Below are 18,407 nucleotides of genomic sequence, written 5' to 3'. Positions count from 1 at the left end.
ATTACTGCAGCCTCGCCGTGCCCAACAGTGCAGACTTACTGTGTCCCCATTGGTGGCCGGATCATAAGGGGAAGAGGAGAGCCGCGGGTACAGCTTACATTGAAATTGCCTCTGCTCGCCGTCACACACAGCCCCGCCTCCTCCTGACCCCGCGCCTGTGATAGACAAAATGCGGATCCAATGCCTGGATGTGTTCTGTCCATCACAGGTCAGGAGGAGGTGGGACTGTGTGTGACAGCGAGCAGAGCGGAGGCAATTTCAATGTAAGCTATAACAGCAGGCTATACCGCGGCTCTCCTCTTCTTCCATGCTCTCTGCCATGGGGGAGATCGGCTCTCGATCAACCCCGCCCGCAGGCGGTGTTCACCCCCCCACTCCCAAGCCCTCATTTTCCACTCGCAAAATGCAAGTGGAAAATTTGAGGGCTGCTTTATGTTATTGTTGTAGTTAATTTTTGTAACTTAACCACTTCACGCCCAAGGCCGTCATATGAGGTCCTGGACTTTGAGTGGGGATACCTGAATGTGCCTACAGCTGCAGACATCATTTAGATATCATCTTTTTCAACCAGCAATTCTCTGCACTGCAAGAACAATCATAGCGGCTTGATAATTTTTACAGGTAGCGGAAGGGGACGTCGCCCCCTTCCCCTACCGGCTCGCTTGTGCAATTGGCGAGGCCGGAGAAGGAAACCGCCGGCGGCTGAAGTTCACCACAGAGAATACCGGTGACCAGATGGTCCCTGCCAGTCTATGATCTTAGGAGGCTTGAGCACAACCTAATTATGTCACATCCGGCCTGGCAGTTGTAAATACTGCCGTGTACTCGACTGAAAAGGCAGAGATACAGTGCCTTGCGAAAGTATTCGGCCCCCTTGAACTTTGCAAACTTTTGCCACATTTCAGGCTTCAAACAAAGATATAAAACTGTAATTTTTTTTTGAAGAATCAACAACAAGTGGGACACAATCATGAAGTGGAACGAAATTTATTGGATATTTCAAACTTATTTAACAAATAAAAAAATGCAAAATTATTCAGCCCCCTTAAGTTAATACTTTGTAGCGCCACCTTTTGCTGCGATTACAGCTGTAAGTCGCTTGGGGTATGTCTCTATCAGTTTTGCACATCGAGAGACTGAAATGTTTGCCCATTCCTCCTTGCAAAACCACTCGAGCTCAGTGAGGTTGGATGGAGAGCGTTTGTGAACAGCAGTTTTCAGTTCTTTCCACAGATTCTCGATTGGATTCAGGTCTGGACTTTGACTTGGCCATTCTAACACCTGGATATGTTTATTTGTGAACCATTCCATTGTAGATGTTGCTTTATGTTTTGGATCATTGTCTTGTTGGAAGACAAATCTCCATCCCAGTCTCAAGTCTTTTGCAGACTCCATCAGGCTTTCTTCCAGAATGGTCCTGTATTTGGCTCCATCCATCTTCCCATCAATTTTAACCATCTTCCTTGTCCCTGCTAAAGAAAAGCAGGCCCAAACCATGATGCTGCCACCACCATGTTTGACAGTGGGGATGGTGTGTTCAGGGTGATGAGCTGTGTTGCTTTTACACCAAACATAACGTTTTGCATTGTTGCCAAAAAGTTTGATTTTGGCTTCATCTGACCAGAGCACCTTCTTCCACATGTTTGGTGTGTCTCCCAGGTGGCTTGTGGCAAACTTTAAAGGACACTTTTTATGGATATCTTTAAGAAATGGCTTTCTTCTTGCCACTCTTCCATAAAGGCCAGATTTGTGCAGTATACGACTGATTGTTGTCCTATGGACAGAGTCTCCCACCTCAGCTGTAGATCTCTGCAGTTCATCCAGAGTGATCATGGGCCTCTTGGCTGCATCTCTGATCAGTCTTCTCCTTGTATGAGCTGAAAGTTTAGAGGGACGGCCAGGTCTTCGTAGATTTCCAGTGATCCGATACTCCTTCCATTTCAATATTATCGCTTGCACAGTGCTCCTTGGGATGTTTAAAGCTTGGGAAATCTTTTTGTATCCAAATCCGGCTTTAAACTTCTCCACAACAGTATCTCGGACCTGCCTGGTGTGTTCCTTGTTCTTCATGATGCTCTCTGCGCTTTAAACGGACCTCTAAAATTATCACAGTGCAAATGCATTTATACGGAGACTTGATTACACATTGGATTCTATTTACACATTGGATTCTATTTATCATCATTAGTCATTTAGGTCAACATTGGATCATTCAGAGATCCTCACTGAACTTCTGGAGAGAGTTTGCTGCACTGAAAGTAAAAGGGGCTGAATAATTTTGCACGCCCAATTTTTCAGTTTTTTATTTGTTAAAAAAAGTTTGAAATATCCAATAAATTTCGTTCCACTTCATGATTGTGTCCCACTTGTTGATTCTTCAAAAAAAAAAAAAAAAAAAATTACAGTTTTATATCTTTATGTTTGAAGCCTGAAATGTGGTAAAAGGTCGCAAAGTTCAAGGGGGCCAAATACTTTTGCAAGGCACTGTAGGTTTTTTTATTTTTTATCTCAGCCTTTTCTGATTAGAGGACAGATGACCTGTCATGCCCTATTCCTATTACAAGGAATGTTTACATCCCTTGTAATAGAAATAGAAAAAAAAAGGGAGGGAAGGTGTAAGGGCCAGTTCACACCACATGCAGTCCAGTTTGTTTTTGTTCTGCATCAGACGCATGGAAAGTAGGTTACAGGGTTTACAATTTCATAGTTCAAACCAGTGAACTGAATCGACACACAGAGCTGCTCCCTCAGCAAGCTGCTTGCTGTGGGGGCACTCAGTAGGAGGGATAGAGGGGCAAGAAGCACAGAAAAGGGACAGGAGAAGATGAGGATCCAGGCTGCTCTGCGCAAAATCACTGCACAGTCAATACTACACTATTTTGGATCTTGTTGCAATGTTTTTTATACACACACACACACACACACACACACACACACACACACCATAACTAAAGCCTGCCCTGAACAAAAATCATTTAAACCGATGTTTCCCTCATTGACATGACATGCTTACCTTGTCTGTCTAAACCCCAAAAACTGTTATGAGGTTTGCAGTAAAAAAACATTTAACTGCTCTGCTTTTTTTTTTAGTTTTTGCAAAACATGTTTACATACATCCAGTCACATCTTAGTACCTCTTTACTTGGTAAATATTATTTATAGCTACAGTCTGAAGCTAGTGATTGTAGAACTAGTAGACAGAATGTAGGGATTTTGACATACAGATTGGGTAGGGTGGAGTATTGCCCATCTACATTGCGCAATTTAACTCGCTTCCCGACCACTGCACGCACATGTACGTCGACACAATGGCACTCCTAGGAAAAAGGGCGTATATATACGTCACCTTTAAGGAAACGTCATTGTGCACGCGCCCGCCGCAAGCTCCGTGAACCTGACCGCAGGTCCCGTGGACTCGATCGCCGCGGGGATACCCGTGATCGTCTCACAGAGAGATGCTAATGTAAACAAGCATCTCCCCGCTCTGCCGCGTGACAATGACACTGATCTACGTTCCGTGTAATTCGTGTCTTGTCACATGTAGCCCACCCCCCCACAGTAAGAAACACTCACTAGGGCACACTTAACCCCTACAGCGCCACCTAGTGGTTAACCCCTTCACTGCTAGTGTAATTTTCACAGTAATCAGTGCATTTCTATAGCACCGATCGTTGTAAAAAGGACAATGTTCCGACATAATGTCGCAGTCACGATAAAAAGAGAAAAAAAAAACGTAAAAAAAAAATAATAAAAATGCCATAAAATGATCTCCTATTTTGTAGACGCTATAACTTTTGCGCAAACCAATCAATAAATGCTTATTGCGATTTTTTGTAGACTACATATCGGCCTAAACTGATGATTTTTTTTTTTTTATATATATATGTGTGTGTATATATATATATATATATATATATATATATATATATATTTTTTTTTTTTTGGGAGATATTTATTATAGCAAAAAGTATTGTTTTTTTTTTTTTTTTTCAAAATGGTCCCCCTTATTTTTGTTTATAGCGCAAAAACTAAAAACCGCAGAGGTGATCAAATACCACCAAAAGAAAGCTCTATTTGTGGGGGGAAAAAGGACGCCAATTTTGTTTGGGAGCCACGTTGCACAATTGTCAGTTAAAGTGGCGCAGTGCCGAATCACAAAAACTGGCCCGGTAATTTAGCAACAAAATGGTCCGGGGGCTTAAGTGGTTAATGGGATGTGCACGTTTGACCATATTCCTACCTTTTTGCTTTAGCATACAAAGGCTTACACACTGATCACCAGTTGCACTGGCAATGCTACCAAACCCCAGCTGGTTTAAGTTGTGTTTTTAAACCTATAAAACAGGTCTTACCATTATAAACTGCAACTCCAGCACCGCGACGAGCAACATTCATAGGCGCTACTAGGGTCCAAGTATCATTTTCAGGATTGTACCGCTCTACGGAATTTAAACAGTTCCATGATTCTGCACCTCCAATGATGTACATATGATTGTCCAGTTCACAAACTGCAGATTGGTGCCTTCCTGTAGTATTTGGAATAATAGAATATAAAAAAAAAAAAGCTTATTCTTTCTAATATTACCTCTTAGAATAATGATATAAAAATGCAACAGTTTACACAGTCAATTAGCACCAGCACACTGTATAAAGGCTACATTGGTTACTATAAACAATATGGCTGATCGTATATGCCATTGGTTCTAATGAAAACAAAACTATTTATAAAGAGGAAAAAAAAATGTCAAAGTTAGGGGTGCGGTGGGGGAATATAAAATATTTAACACATACGGATTTTAAGTTGAGCGCAGCCTGTCCATGACCTTGACAAAGGTTCGAACACATCACAATTTTTAAGTCCTTTTTGGCCATAAGGATCTGACCCTCCAATAATATATAACTTTCCATTGAGGGCACAAACACCTAAAAATAAAAAATAAAAATGTAGTAGGAGAAAGATAATATTTTACAATACAAATATGAAAAAAATGTATATAAATTAGGCATATTTTCCATACTGTGTTTTCCTACAGGATTTAAAACCAATAAAATTCTTAATTCATGTGCAGTCATGTCCAATGTAGAATCTTGGGGACAAATACTACCAGTTCCAACAGAAAGGACCCTGCAAACTCTGGGCTTTAATGTAAAAGGGATCAAGCTAGCTGTAAAGCCAAATAATCGCTTCTACAACTTGTTACATAGTTACATAGTTAGTCAGGTTGAAAAAAGACACAAGTCCCTTAAAATATGGTCTCCATGGATGGAATTTTTTCTCCCTCCTGACTTCGTAGCCACCTTCCCTATCCCATGATTGTTGTGATGTTCTTATGACTTGACACAAATGGCCCATTGGGGGCACACCCGTCCGCGCTGACACTCTCTTTCTTTCTCTTCTTTACTTTTTCCTCCTTTCCCCTTCTTTCCTTCCATCTCTCATTACTACGTCTCCCCTTCCCTGGTCCCCTAGGGCTCCCCCCCCCCCCCTTATGTCGAAACTTATTGTCTTATACACTAGGGTGATACGGTTACCCGTGACCCCCCATTAGCCTTCAGTTCTCTATCCTTAAATGTGCTGAGTACGGATTATTGTTCTATGCCACCTTATGGAATAGAAACGTGTGCTTTAAATTCCTAGGTTTATTTGTCTTTATCCCCTATGTTCCCACATAACCCTAGTATAATACCTTCTCTCACTGTGTTGCACTTATTCCCCTGTTGAGTAATCCTGGAAGGTTCTACCAGTATTGTATGTACACGTTAATATTATTATACACCATTGTATCTCCGTAATTGTTTTATGCGGAAAAGTTTATTTTCTTTCTACTCTGTACTCTTTATTTTTACAATAAAAAATTTGAACAGAAAAAAGACAAGTCCATCCAGTTCAACCACAAAAAAAATAAACAAACAAAATAAAAAACAAACACAGTACAATCCCATACACCCAACTCCATACCCACAGTTGATCCAGAGGAAGGCAAAAAACCCCAGCAGAGCATGATACAATTTGCTACAGCAGGGGAAAAAATTCCCTCCTGATCCCCCGAGAGGCAATCGGATTTACCCTGGATCAACTTTACCTACAAATCTTATTACTCAGTTATTTTATGTACATTTTTGAGTTTTGGGCACCAGTTCTCAAAAAGGATATCGGAGAACTGGAGAAAGTGCAGAGAAGGGCAACCAAACTGATAAGAGGCACGGAGGAGCTCAGCTATGAGGAAAGATTAGAAGAACTAAATCTATTCACTCTTGAGAAGAGGAGAATTAGGGGGGATATGATCAACATGTACAAATATATAAGAGGTCCATACAGTGGACTTGGTGTTGAGTTATTCACTTTACGGTCAACACTGAGGACAAGGGGGCACTCTTTACGTCTAGAGGAAAAGAGATTTCACCTCCAAATACGGAAAGGTTTTTTCACAGTAAGAGCTGTAAAAATGTGGAACAGACTCCCTCCAGAGGTGGTTCTGGCCAGCTCAGTAGATTGCTTTAAGAAAGGCCTGGATTCTTTCTTACATTGTTATAAATGTATAGACTGAAGCGCGGGATCCAAAGGCACATTACAAAACGTTTTATCGTGAAAACATTGTGATAATGCTCACTCACATATCTGTAGTCTGGGATGGGCAGAGATCATGAGAGGAAAGAAAAAAAGTACACAGCAGAGAGACTAACAGCCATGGCAGGCATGGATGGCTTTCAACCCATACTAGTTCCATGGAAAACTCGATGACTCAATTGTGCTTTGCATCAACCAAAGTATGCTTTTCCTGTGCGATGGTAGACCTTTTTGTATGTATACTTCCTAGCTTTATGTAGAATAGAAATATGAGTCCAAGAGCCCATGACCTTGACAAAGAGGGGAAGGCATAAATCGAACTCGACCAATCCCACCGAGTTACCAGGACATCTACCATTAAGGCCCATTTCACACTTATTTTAACAAAACAGTCAGTCATACGACTGTGGATCCGACTTTGCCCCACGACTTCAATTAGCAGGGACGCCGACTTTGATCCCCCAATAATTAGGGGGAACTCCACATCAATATTTAAAGAAAAACAAAACGTCATCGGTTCCCCCTTCATTGGCCTTCCGGGCCCACGGGCCCATCGGTCTGGTAAGGGTTTTAAGGGGAAACCCCCGCCGAAAAAGCAGCGTGGGGTCCCCCCCAAAATCCATACCAGACCCTTATCCAAACACTAGCCCAGCCGGTCAGGAAAGGGGGTTTCAGGGCCCCCAGATCCCAGCCCCCCACCCTATGTGAATGAGTATGGGGTACAGTCCCATCATTCCATTGGACTGACGTCCTATGGGGCTGGGTCACCCGGTGACCACGTCCCATGCTTATATAAATGGTTGCGCACCGCACACACGGCATTACAGCCGGAGGGAGCGTCGTGTCAACATTGGGACAAGAGAAGAGGGAAGAAGCCGACAGGGAAGACCGGGCCGCCGCTAGTAAAAGAGCTGCAAGAAGATAGCGTAGCCCGGCAGAAGACAGAAAGCACCGGAGAGCGCGGAGAAGGCACCGGAGAGTCGGAACAGACCCCTGGAGTCAGAAGACCCCCGAAGTTGCCTAATAAATGACTTTAAAAACCTGCGTAGTGTGTTTTTTCCCCCTTGACACTCCCCCCCCAGGTGAATGGGTAGGGGTTCGATGTACCCCATACTCATTCATAGGGTGGGGGGCCGGGATCTTGTGTGTGTTCAGGACAAAGCCCTAATACTCCAGGTAATGGGAGGGACTTGGCACTGGCTTCTGAAGATCCAGGATCCCTCCAAGGATCTGTAGAGCTTGCAATGCATCATCCGTTCATTGCCGACAAGGTCTCCTCTTTCTGCTCTTGAAGTAGAACAGCCAGATAGCCCACCAATGGGGGTCCCATGGGCTTGGTGGAGTACTAGGACAGGGAACAAGCATCCTGGTGAATACCAATGGTGGTGTGGACAAATCTTACAGAAGAGCCACAAATTGTTAGAGGAATTTGGGCTTGCCTGTAAAATGTATAGCTTGGACAGGACATATAACTAATTCATAGACCATAGGCTAATACCTTCAGGTGATTGGATACTGGTAAGCTTTTGAGCATATGCCCCCGGAACCGCCTCTATAACCGAGTCCTCAGGTGTGTTACAAGCAATGCAGCGTAATAAGGAGCTTTTAGGTAGGGTGGCCCGTGTCCTGTACTCCAAGACATTTAATTTACAGTTAAGTCAAAATTCATCTGATTCGAATTGTACAGTCGAGGGCATAGGCATCTTATTCATGCATCATGGGACATCCATAAGCAATGAATATAAGCGTGGCCAGCAACTCTGCAAACAAAACTGTGCCAACAGGCCCACCAATCTAGGCACAACCCTAGATTCAGGGTGTAGCTGGAACAATCTTGCAGGTGAAAGCTGCAGTCACAGAACACTGTCCTCAGTGAGACACTAACCACCTTTGAAAGAAAAGATGGTCTTGGACATAACACAGTCTTGACATGAAGTATGGGAGGAAAACTTAGAAACCAATCTGACAGGTGTTCTAGGCCAAAAAGGCTACTTTGCTGGCAAGCATCTTCAAGAGAATATCCCTGATGGGTTCATAATGTCCCAGGGAAACACAGTGCTGTAAACTGGACCTGATGCAAGAAACAAGTCAGATAAAAATTTTAACAAGGCATTGCAAAGCAAAAGGCGTTTGAAATAGGCTACACGAAGGCCAATACCTGCTCTTTCAAAGTGCTAAGAGCCAGATACTGGTCAAGACATGATTGAAGGAAGACCAGAATGCAAGGCACAGAATAATGTTTGGGACTGGATTAACTACACTCTCACCAGTCAAAGTAAGATTTCCATGTATGAGAATAAATCTGCCTTGAAGTAGCTTTTGAACCACTGACTGCTCTTTACTAGTGTAATGGTGCCCTTCAAAAGAAGCTGCTCTGTTCCCTGCAGGAAGGTGGCTCTTCTGGCTGCCTCTGAGGCCACATTGGAGGTCATAAGTAAGGAGGAAGCAAGGGACGAAACTCCAAGTTGTAGCTCCTGGACACAATATGCTGGGACCCACAGGTCCAAAATGTTCTGTGTATGAATAGCTGAAAAGAAGTTCAATGACCCCACTTGAAGTGGAGATGTCCCTTTATTGGGTGAAGGGCTCAACGTGGTTGTAAATGTTCAAGGTTTTTTACATGCATGAAGTGAAGCAGCCCCCCCTCCAATACATACCTGAGCCGGATCTTCCTCCAACGATGTGCACAAGAGCCTTAGCTCTCTGGGGACTCTCCTTCCTCATTGGCTGAGACAGCCAGTGAGCCAATGAGGAGAGCGAGGGGGCAGCGCCGAGCTGCGGCTGTGTGTGAATGGACATTAACGAGCTGCTTGCTCTGGGGGCATTCGGCAGGAGGGAGGGACGAGGAGTGCTGGTACGGGAATGAATAAAGGAGGATCAGGGCTGCAAAAACCACTGCACAGAGCAGATAACCACTTGCCAACCGCCCTATAGCAGTTTTACCTGCTAAAGGGCAGTGGCTGTGCGCACGATAACATTATATATTATATATATGTATATATATATACACACACACACTTCCAGTTAGCGGGCGCAAATGCGTGTCACGGCGGGCTTGCTTGCATAATCACAGCGGGTACCGCTGTCTCCATGTCTACCAGCACCCACCGATCATTTATTACACAGGCAGAACGGCAGTCTGCCTATGTAAACAAGGAAGATTGTCTTTTTGTCAGTACAGAAGGCATGGATCTTGTGTTCCTGCAAAGCAGTGACCTGGATCCATGCTTCCCCCTGGTAAAAGCACCTCCCACAAAGTACACAAACACGGGCTAGGCACAAAGTTAACACTTTGATTGCCCCTGATGTTAAAGTGATTGTAAATGCTTTTTTTTTTGGGGTTTAAAATAACAGACATGTTATACTTGCCTGCCTTGTGCAGTGGATTTGTACAGAGCAGCCTGGATCCTCCTCTTCCGCTCTCCTCGTCCCTCCCTCCTGACGAGTGCCCCCACAACAAGGCTTGCTATGGGGGCACTCAAGGCTGCTCGGTGTATCCATTCAGACACAGAGCTGTGGCTTGTCCCCACCACCTTTCTCTTCTCATTGGCTGAGTGACTAATTGACAGCAGCGGGAGCCAATAGCGCTGCGTTGCTGTTTCAGCCAATGAGGAGAGGGAGTCCTGAGCAGCCAAGACAATCCTACAACAACGCAGGACAGAGATGGACTCAGAGGGGCTGATACACACAGTTCTTTTTTACTACTTTAACCCCTTCCCAGCCAGTGTCATTAAAATCTCTGATCGCTGCCATTACCAGTAAAAATAAAGAAAAATTCCAAATATTTCCTAGTTTGTAGACGCTATAAAAAACGTTTGCGCAAACCAATATACAAGTAGGATTTTTTTTTTTAAACAAAAATACGTAGTAGAATACATATTGGCCTAAATTGATAAAGAAAGCTAAGCAGGGGAAATAACTTCTCCGCAGGATGTGGAAGCCTTGCAAGAACTACATGGCAAATGAGGTTTAATGTAGAAAAATATAAAATAATGCATTTGGGTGGCAAAAATATGAATGCAATCTATACACTGGGGGGACGGTGACGTAAAACAGTACGATGTGCTGAAAAAAATGAAGTTCAATGCTTCCGAGCATGCGTCGACTTGATTCTGAGCATGCGTGGATTTTTGATCGATGGACTTCCACACATCGTTTTTTCTATCGTTTTTTTATCCATATGAAAAATTTAAAACATGTCCTTTTTTTTTCCACAGATGGAAAACAAACCGATGGGGCCCACACACGATCGGTTTGTCCGATGAACAGTCCACCGCCCTGTTTTCATCGGACAAACCGATCGTGTGTACGGGGCTTTACAGACCACTTTAACCTACAGGCAAGCCTAAATTAGTGCTTACCTGAAGGTACAACAAATATCTCCTAAACCTACATGATTTAAAAGATATTTGCAAAAGAAAGGCACCGATGCCTACGGCACACTGAGCGTGCCGTTACGAACGGCGATCATGCCGTTAATGGCGCCATTGCGGTTTCGGACAGTCACAGCGCCGAAGCCGCGATATGTGGAAGTCACTAGTGGAAAGATGGTGCCAACGGAGGTGACCGAGCACCGCTGCGGGGGCTTCGATCTCAGGTAAGTACTTTATAATGAGCTAGTATGCTATGCATCCTAGCTCATTATGCCTTTGCCTTGTAGGGTGTTTTTTTTTTTTAAAGAGGGTTTACTTCCTCTAACTCCAGACATAAAGCGATAATTCTCCCACTCTATAAGACTTTGGTCTGGCTGCACCTGGCGTATGCTGTCCAGTTCTGGGCATCAGTGCTCAGGAAGGATGTACTGGAAATGGAGCAAGTAACAAAGAAGGGCAACAAAACTAATAAAGGGTCTGGAGCATATTAGCTATGAATAAAGGTTGCGAGCACTGAACTTATTCTCTCTGAAAAAAGGACACATAGAATATGATTTCCATTTACAAATACCATACTGGTGACCCCACAATAGGGATAAAACTTGTTTGCAGAAGAGATAATAGTACACGTGGCCACTCACTAAAATTAAAAAGAAAGGAGGTTTAACCTTAAACTACGTAGACGGTCCTTTACTGAAAGAGCGCAAGGATGTAGAATTCCCTTCCACAGGCGGTGGTCTCCGCAGGGAGCATCGATAGTTTCAAAAAGCTATTGGATAAGCACCTGAACGACTGCTTCATACAGGGATATACAAGGTAATACTGACATAATTGCACACATAGGTTAGACTTGATGGACTTGTTTTTTTTTTTTTCAACCTCACCTACTATGCAACTAAAATTAGATTTTTTTACATTTTTTTAATTGGACGTTTTATAATAGAAAGTAAAATAAAAAAAAGGTTTTATTTATTTTTTCAAAAAATTTTCAGTATTTTTGTTTATAGCGCCAGAAAATATTGTCAGTTAAAGCAACGGTAGATCTGTAGCGATTTTCTGAAGTGTGAGTTGAAGTGGATGAGTAAAAGATCCCTTTCACACTTGGGCGCTTTAGCACTAAAAATAGGATTCATTTCTCTGAGTTCATGGACGGACACAGCAGCAATTGACCTTAGGGTTATTTACCTTCCTTTCAGGAGATGACTAGGCAGAAAAAACAGCACTTCAAGTGTTAAAACACTTCTCAGTATAGCACCTCCCAGGGGGCGGGTTCCCCGGGTACATCCCTTTCTCTGCATCATGCAGCCCCAGTACAGGCAGTACAAAAGGAGGGGAGGGTGCTGTGTGCGTCCATGAACTCAGAGAAATAGATTTTACGGTGAGTACAACAATCCTATTTTCTCTTCCGTTCATGGACGGACACAGCAGCAAATTGCAATTGACCTTAGGGACGTCCCCAAGCAGTGTCAAAAATTTTGAGGGGTGGGAAAAACACAGCAAACCAAACTTCACCCCAAACAAACCGGAGTTTCTCAACGGAGGAACTCCACCTTAAACAGCCGCCTGTAAAACCTTGTGGCCAAAGGAGGCACCCGAAGATGCACTCACATCCACCTTGTAAAACTTTGAGAAGGTGTGGACTGACGACCAGGTCGCTGCCTTACACACCTGTAAAACAGACGCTTGATGGCGGAAAGCCCAAGAGGCACCAATCGCCCTGGTCGAATGCGCCGTAACCTGAAAGGGAGGCGCCCGCCCCTTTAGGGCATAGGCCTGAAGCACGACCTGTTGGATCCACCTAGAAATGGTGGACGACGAGACCGCCAGACCCTTTTTAGGACCAGTCACCGACACGACCAGTGAATCCGACCTCCGAAACTGAGCCGTAGCAGACAAGTACAACCGTAGGGCTCGAACCATGTCCAAGGAATGTAACGTGGCTTCCTTCGGGTTCTTCGGCCGAGGACATAAAGATGGAAGAACAATGTCCTCATTGATGTGAAAAGCCGAAACAACCTTTGGAAGGAATGACGGCTGCAGCCGCAGCACCACCTTGTCCTTGTGGATGACCTAAAAAGGAACCTTGCAAGACAAGGCCGCCAGATCAGAAACCTGTCTGACCGAAGTAATTGCCACCAGAAAAACCACCTTCTGGGACAGAGTCAACAAGGGAATCTTTCGAATGTCCTCAAACGGAGAGTCTTAAAGCACCGAGAGGATGAAGTTCAAGTCCCATGGAGGCAGTGGAGGACGCACAGGAGGGGCCACATGCCGAACCCCCTGTACAAACGTACGCACCAGGGAGTGCGCCGCTAATGGTCGCTGAAAGTAAACAGCCAAGGCCGAGATCTGACCCTTAACTGTACTTAAAGTGGTTGTAAAGGAAATTTTTTTTTTTTCATAATAAGCATCCTTTATCTGCAGACATTCCTCTTTTCACTTCCTCATTGTTCGTTTTTGCTCAGAAGTTGCTCTATTTCTTCTCTGTTCACTTCCTGCTTGTCTGATTTTACTGACCACTGTGAAGGGAGGCTTCACATCTTCACATCTGTGTGGCAGGACGCTCTCTACGTGTTAGAGACTTCAAGGAGGTGTGAATTACTGGGCGTGCCGCAATTCATACTGGGAAATTTAGTTCTTACATGAACGAGCGCCGCAAACCAGGAAGTGAATGAGAGAACAGAAACTAGAATACCGGAGGTGATATAGATGAAGGAATTTAATAGGTATTTACTTGTTTTTTTACAAAATCATTACACTATTCTGTCTGTCTACCTTGCAGACATTAATTTTAGGCAAAAAAATGTTTTCCTTTACAACTCCTTTAAGGCGAAAGCCTGATCCACTCCACGCTGTAAGAACAGCAGAATTCGGGACCTCGCGTATGTACGGGGGTGCCAACTCATCTCCTCACACATGGAGATGTAGGCCTTCCACGTACGATGGTAAATCTTCCGTGAAGTAGACTTCCGTGCACGGAGCATGGTAGAAATCACTGAGTCTGACAGGCCTCTGTCCTTCAGCACCTGGCTCTCAACAGCCACGCTGTTAAAGCCAGCGACTGTAAAGCAGGGTAAAAAATAGGACCCTGCGACAGAAGGTCTTCTCTCAGGGGTAGACGCCAAGGGACGTCTGCCACCAGACGCACCAGGTCCGCGTACCAGGGACGGCGCGGCCAATCCGGGGCGATCAGGATTGTTGGTATCCCCTTGGCTTCCACTCTGCGCAGCAGGTGGTGAAGAAGCTTCAGAGGAGGGAAGGCGTAGATTAGGCGATAGTGACCCCATGGCGCCACCAACGTGTCTGCCCACGGGTCTCTTGACCTGGCCACGAACCGTGATACCTTTCTGATTGAGACGGGACGCTAGAAAATCCACATCTGGAGTGCCCCATTTTTGGCACAGACTCTGAAACACTTCCGGGTGTAGCGACCATTCTCCTTGGTCTAGCGTCTGGCGACTTAGGTAGTCGGAATGCCAGTTCTGCACCCCCGGATTGTACACGGAACGCATCTTTAGGCCCACCGGAGTGCGTGTCTTCCGTCCGTGTGCCCCCCTGATGATTGACGTACGCCACGGCCGTGGCGTTGTCGGACTGGAACCTGACCGGTCGGTCCTGCAGACCCAAAGACCACTTGGAGAGGCACAGCTTGATCGAACGAGGCCACCATCAGCCCCAGAACTCGTATGCAAAAGTGAAGCGATGACCACTCCTGGGTCGCCAACCGCTGCACCGCAAATTGTAGCGTCTGTAATTCTTCCCTCGGAAGAAAAACCCTCGCCTCGCAGGTATTCCAACCACTGAGACGGTACTAGAACCGACTGATATTTTGCACAATCTACCCAAAGCACATGTCTTTACACTTGCTTGATGCTAGAGATGCCTTTTACAGTGCAAACTGGATGACAAGAGTAGCTACATGAGCACTTTCTGGACTCCTTGGGGCAGAAAGAGATGGCTCAAACTAACTTGGATATCCAAGGACGCCAGAAAATCCCCCTGATGTAGCGCCGCCACTACCGTGCGAATCGACTCCATCCTGAACTTTTGCACTTTGACAAAACAATTGAGGGCCTTGAGGTCCAGAATTGGACGGACCCCTTCCTTCTTGGGGACTACAAACAGATTGGAGTAAAACCCCTGGAACCGTTCCACTGAGGGAACCGGTACAATCACTCCCCTGACCAGCATGTCCTGAACAGCCCCTGACAGGGCCACCCGGCGTTTCGGAGGAAGCTGGAGGTTGGAAGGAAAAAATCTGTTTGGTACCAGGTGCGCTTTTGTCATTCAGCGGGCGCCTTAACACCCTGCAAACCTTTTCCTGCCGCACCGGGGGGGCGGAAAAAACAATTGGGGGTAGTAAAGGAGGGCCCTTGCTTACGGCGAGGCTCCTTACGCTTTCCAGATTGCGGGAGCAGAGTGCTCTTACCTCCAATGGCATCTTTTATGATGTCATCCAGAGACGCCCCGAAAAGCCGTTCACTCATAAAGGGCAAATCCACCAAGGCCTTTTTAGAAGACTGGTCCTCCAAAGATGCTGCTTTTTGGAGTTTTTTTTAATGCCCTGTCAGCGCATCGCATCAGTGTGAAGGCACTCAGACTTTCACACTGAGACACCAGGGGAGCCGTTTTTAAATCGCTTTATGGGCGCTGTTTTTAGACCAAAAGCGCCTCAGTGTGAAAGGGGTCTTAAGGGGTTTGGGAACCTTCCACTACCCCAGCGCCGTGACATCTGGTTGCTGTAATTTTAGGTTCTCTCACACTACATTCGTTAGCACCACCCCCCCCCCCCCCCCCCGCAGCTCTAAGGACCTGACTAATGACAGGTTATTCTCTTGGGATGAGTCTTCTAAAGATACTACTTATTCCATTGACCCCCCTCTTCTGAAGCCTGTGGGGTGAAGAAAAAAAGAATGGAAGCAAAAAATCAGGGACCTGGAATGTTTGCAACACTTGCGTCTCATAATTGCCCAGATATCAGATAGGAACGGCTCCAGAACACTACTAGACAGTGCAGCTGTAAAATCTTTAAAATCTTACCTAGAAACAAATATGAAGACAGAAGTACCCTGAATAAGAAACCCCGCTGACCAGGACTCCTGGGTGCCAGGAAAGGAACCAATTCTTATAGGGGCACTACTCCAAAACGAACAGCAGTATGTTCTACATTTTTTTAAATGGGTTTAGATCCTGAATATTCGTGCAGCACAAAAAAACACATTCATACCTGCATTACAGCGGTTTGTTCTCAGCTCCGGAACAGGTGTCCATACACTTGCTTTAGGGTCATATTTCTCTCCACAGCTTAGATCATCAGATTGACCATTTGATCCACCGACAACATAAAGTTCATCCTAACAAGTGTAAAAAGCACATTTTACGCAACACTCATGGAAAGATGTTTAACATAGAAAGATATTTTATTAGGATTCAGCTGCCTGCAGAGACATAGAAAGGAGAAGGGGAATTCATACAGCCTAAACTTATTTACTCATCTGTAGGGTTGTCCTGATACCACTTTAAGACAGAGTGCAAGTACCGATACTTCCCTCCCCCCAAGTACTCACTGATATGAATCCTTTTTTGTAGGTCATGTGACAGTTTTCAAAGCACAATACAGATTGGGTGGCACTGACTGATGTCTGCCACTTATGGCTGGGCACTGACTGATGGCACGTAGCTGGCAGTTATGGGCAGCATTTATGGGCACTGAAGTTCAGCCAGGAATAAATGACATGAGGGGAAAGGCTGCCTGTGACGACCATCTTGGCACTTCTTGCACTCCTTACAAGTACTCATGCAAATTCTCGGTCAATACCGATACTAGTATTCGTATCAGGACAACCCGACTTGGCTGCATGAATATCAATACAAAATAATAAACAGATGGTGTTACTTGTAAAAGAAATGTTCAAATAACTGACACATACCATTAAAACTGCCATTTGAAACCGAGCTCTAGGAGTTTTCATTGGAGGCAGAAAAGTCCAGGTGTCACTTTCTGGGTCATAGCATTCAACTGTACGCAGACACTCTTCTCTGTTGTAGCCACCTGTATAAAAAACAAAGCAAAACTACAAATAAGACACAGAAGACAAAGAAACCTACGGTTATACCCCTTTCACACTGAGGCGGTTTGCAGGCGCTATAGTGATAAAAATAGAGCCTGCAAAGCGCCCTGAAAATGCGGCTCCATTCACTCCAGTGTGAAAGCCTGAGGGGTCCTCTGTCCTGCTCAACAGGGATACAAGTGATTTAAGTGTAAAAAAATAAATAAAAAAAATGAAACATTTTTTTTAAAGCGCCCTGTCCCCGACGAGCTTGCGCGCAGCAACAAAACGCATACGTGAGTAGCACCCGCATATGAAAACGGTGTTCAAACCACACAAGTGAGGTATCACCGCAATCGTTAGAGCGAAAGCAATAATTCTAGCCCTAGACCTCCTCTGTAGCTCAAAAGATGCAACCTTTAGAATTTTTTAAACTTCGCCTATGGAGATTTTTAAAGTTTGACGCCATTCCACGGGTGGGCGCAATTTTGAAGCGTGACATGTTGGGTATCATTTTACTCGGCATAACATTATCTTTCACAATATATTACAAATTGGGCTAACTTTACTGTTGTCTTATTTTTTATTTCAAAAAAGTGAATTTTTTCCAAAAAAAAGTGCGCTTGTAAGACCGCTGCGCAAATACGGTGTGACAAAAAGTATTGCAATGACCGCCATTTTATTCTCTAGGGTGTTAGAAAAAATATATATACTATATATATATATATATATATATATATATATATATACACACATACACACATATATATATTTGGGGGTTTTAAGTAATTTTCTAGCAAAAAAACCCGGTTTTAATCTTGTAAACGCCAAATCTGAAAAACAGCCAAGGTCCTCAAGTGGGTAAAAAGGCACACATTAATTTTGGTAGTATAATTAGTAATGTGGAAAGCATATGCCTTCCTAAAAGAAAATTATTTTTCTAGCAAGTTATGGGTAAATTTGCACTTTAACATTCATGTTCTTGTTAAACACTTTAACCACTTAAACCCCCAGACCATATTGCTGGTCAAAGACCAGAGCACTTTTTGCGATTCGGCACTGCGTCGCTTTAACTGACAATTGCGCGGTCGTGCGACGTGGCTCCCAAACAAAATTGGCGTCCTTTTTTTCCCCATAAATAGAGCTTTTATTTGGTGGTATTTGATCACCTCTGCGTTTTTTAGTTTTTGCGAAAAAACAAAAATAGAGCGACAATTTTGAAAAAAAAAAAAATATATATATTTTTTACTTTTTGCTTTAATAAATACATTTTTCTCTCAGTTTAGGCTGATACGTATTCTTCTACATATTTTTCGCAAAAAAAAATAAAAAATCACAATAAGCGTTTATCGATTGGTTTGCCCAAAAGTTATAGCGTTTACAACATATTTTTTTTTACTAGTAATGGCGGCGACT

At 44.2% G+C, this 18,407-nt stretch overlaps 1 protein-coding gene across 1 annotated transcript in view; it reads right to left on the bottom strand.

Moving 5' to 3' along the window:
- The window catches only part of LOC120945553 (influenza virus NS1A binding protein), a 113,099-nt gene that overhangs the window by 3,177 nt on the left and 91,515 nt on the right, over positions 1 to 18,407 (bottom strand). The window contains exons 11-14 of the mRNA XM_040359806.1: positions 16,872 to 16,993; positions 16,169 to 16,295; positions 4,792 to 4,923; positions 4,353 to 4,526 (exon numbers count right to left, since the gene is read on the bottom strand). Of these exons, the coding sequence (XP_040215740.1) occupies positions 4,353 to 4,526; positions 4,792 to 4,923; positions 16,169 to 16,295; positions 16,872 to 16,993 (555 nt within the window). The remainder of the gene's footprint in view (positions 1 to 4,352; positions 4,527 to 4,791; positions 4,924 to 16,168; positions 16,296 to 16,871; positions 16,994 to 18,407) is intronic.

This window comes from Rana temporaria, chromosome 7 (assembly GCF_905171775.1).
Source record: "Rana temporaria chromosome 7, aRanTem1.1, whole genome shotgun sequence".
NCBI classification, from domain to species: Eukaryota; Metazoa; Chordata; class Amphibia; order Anura; family Ranidae; genus Rana; species Rana temporaria.
This window is presented reverse-complemented; position numbering and strand designations above follow the sequence as displayed.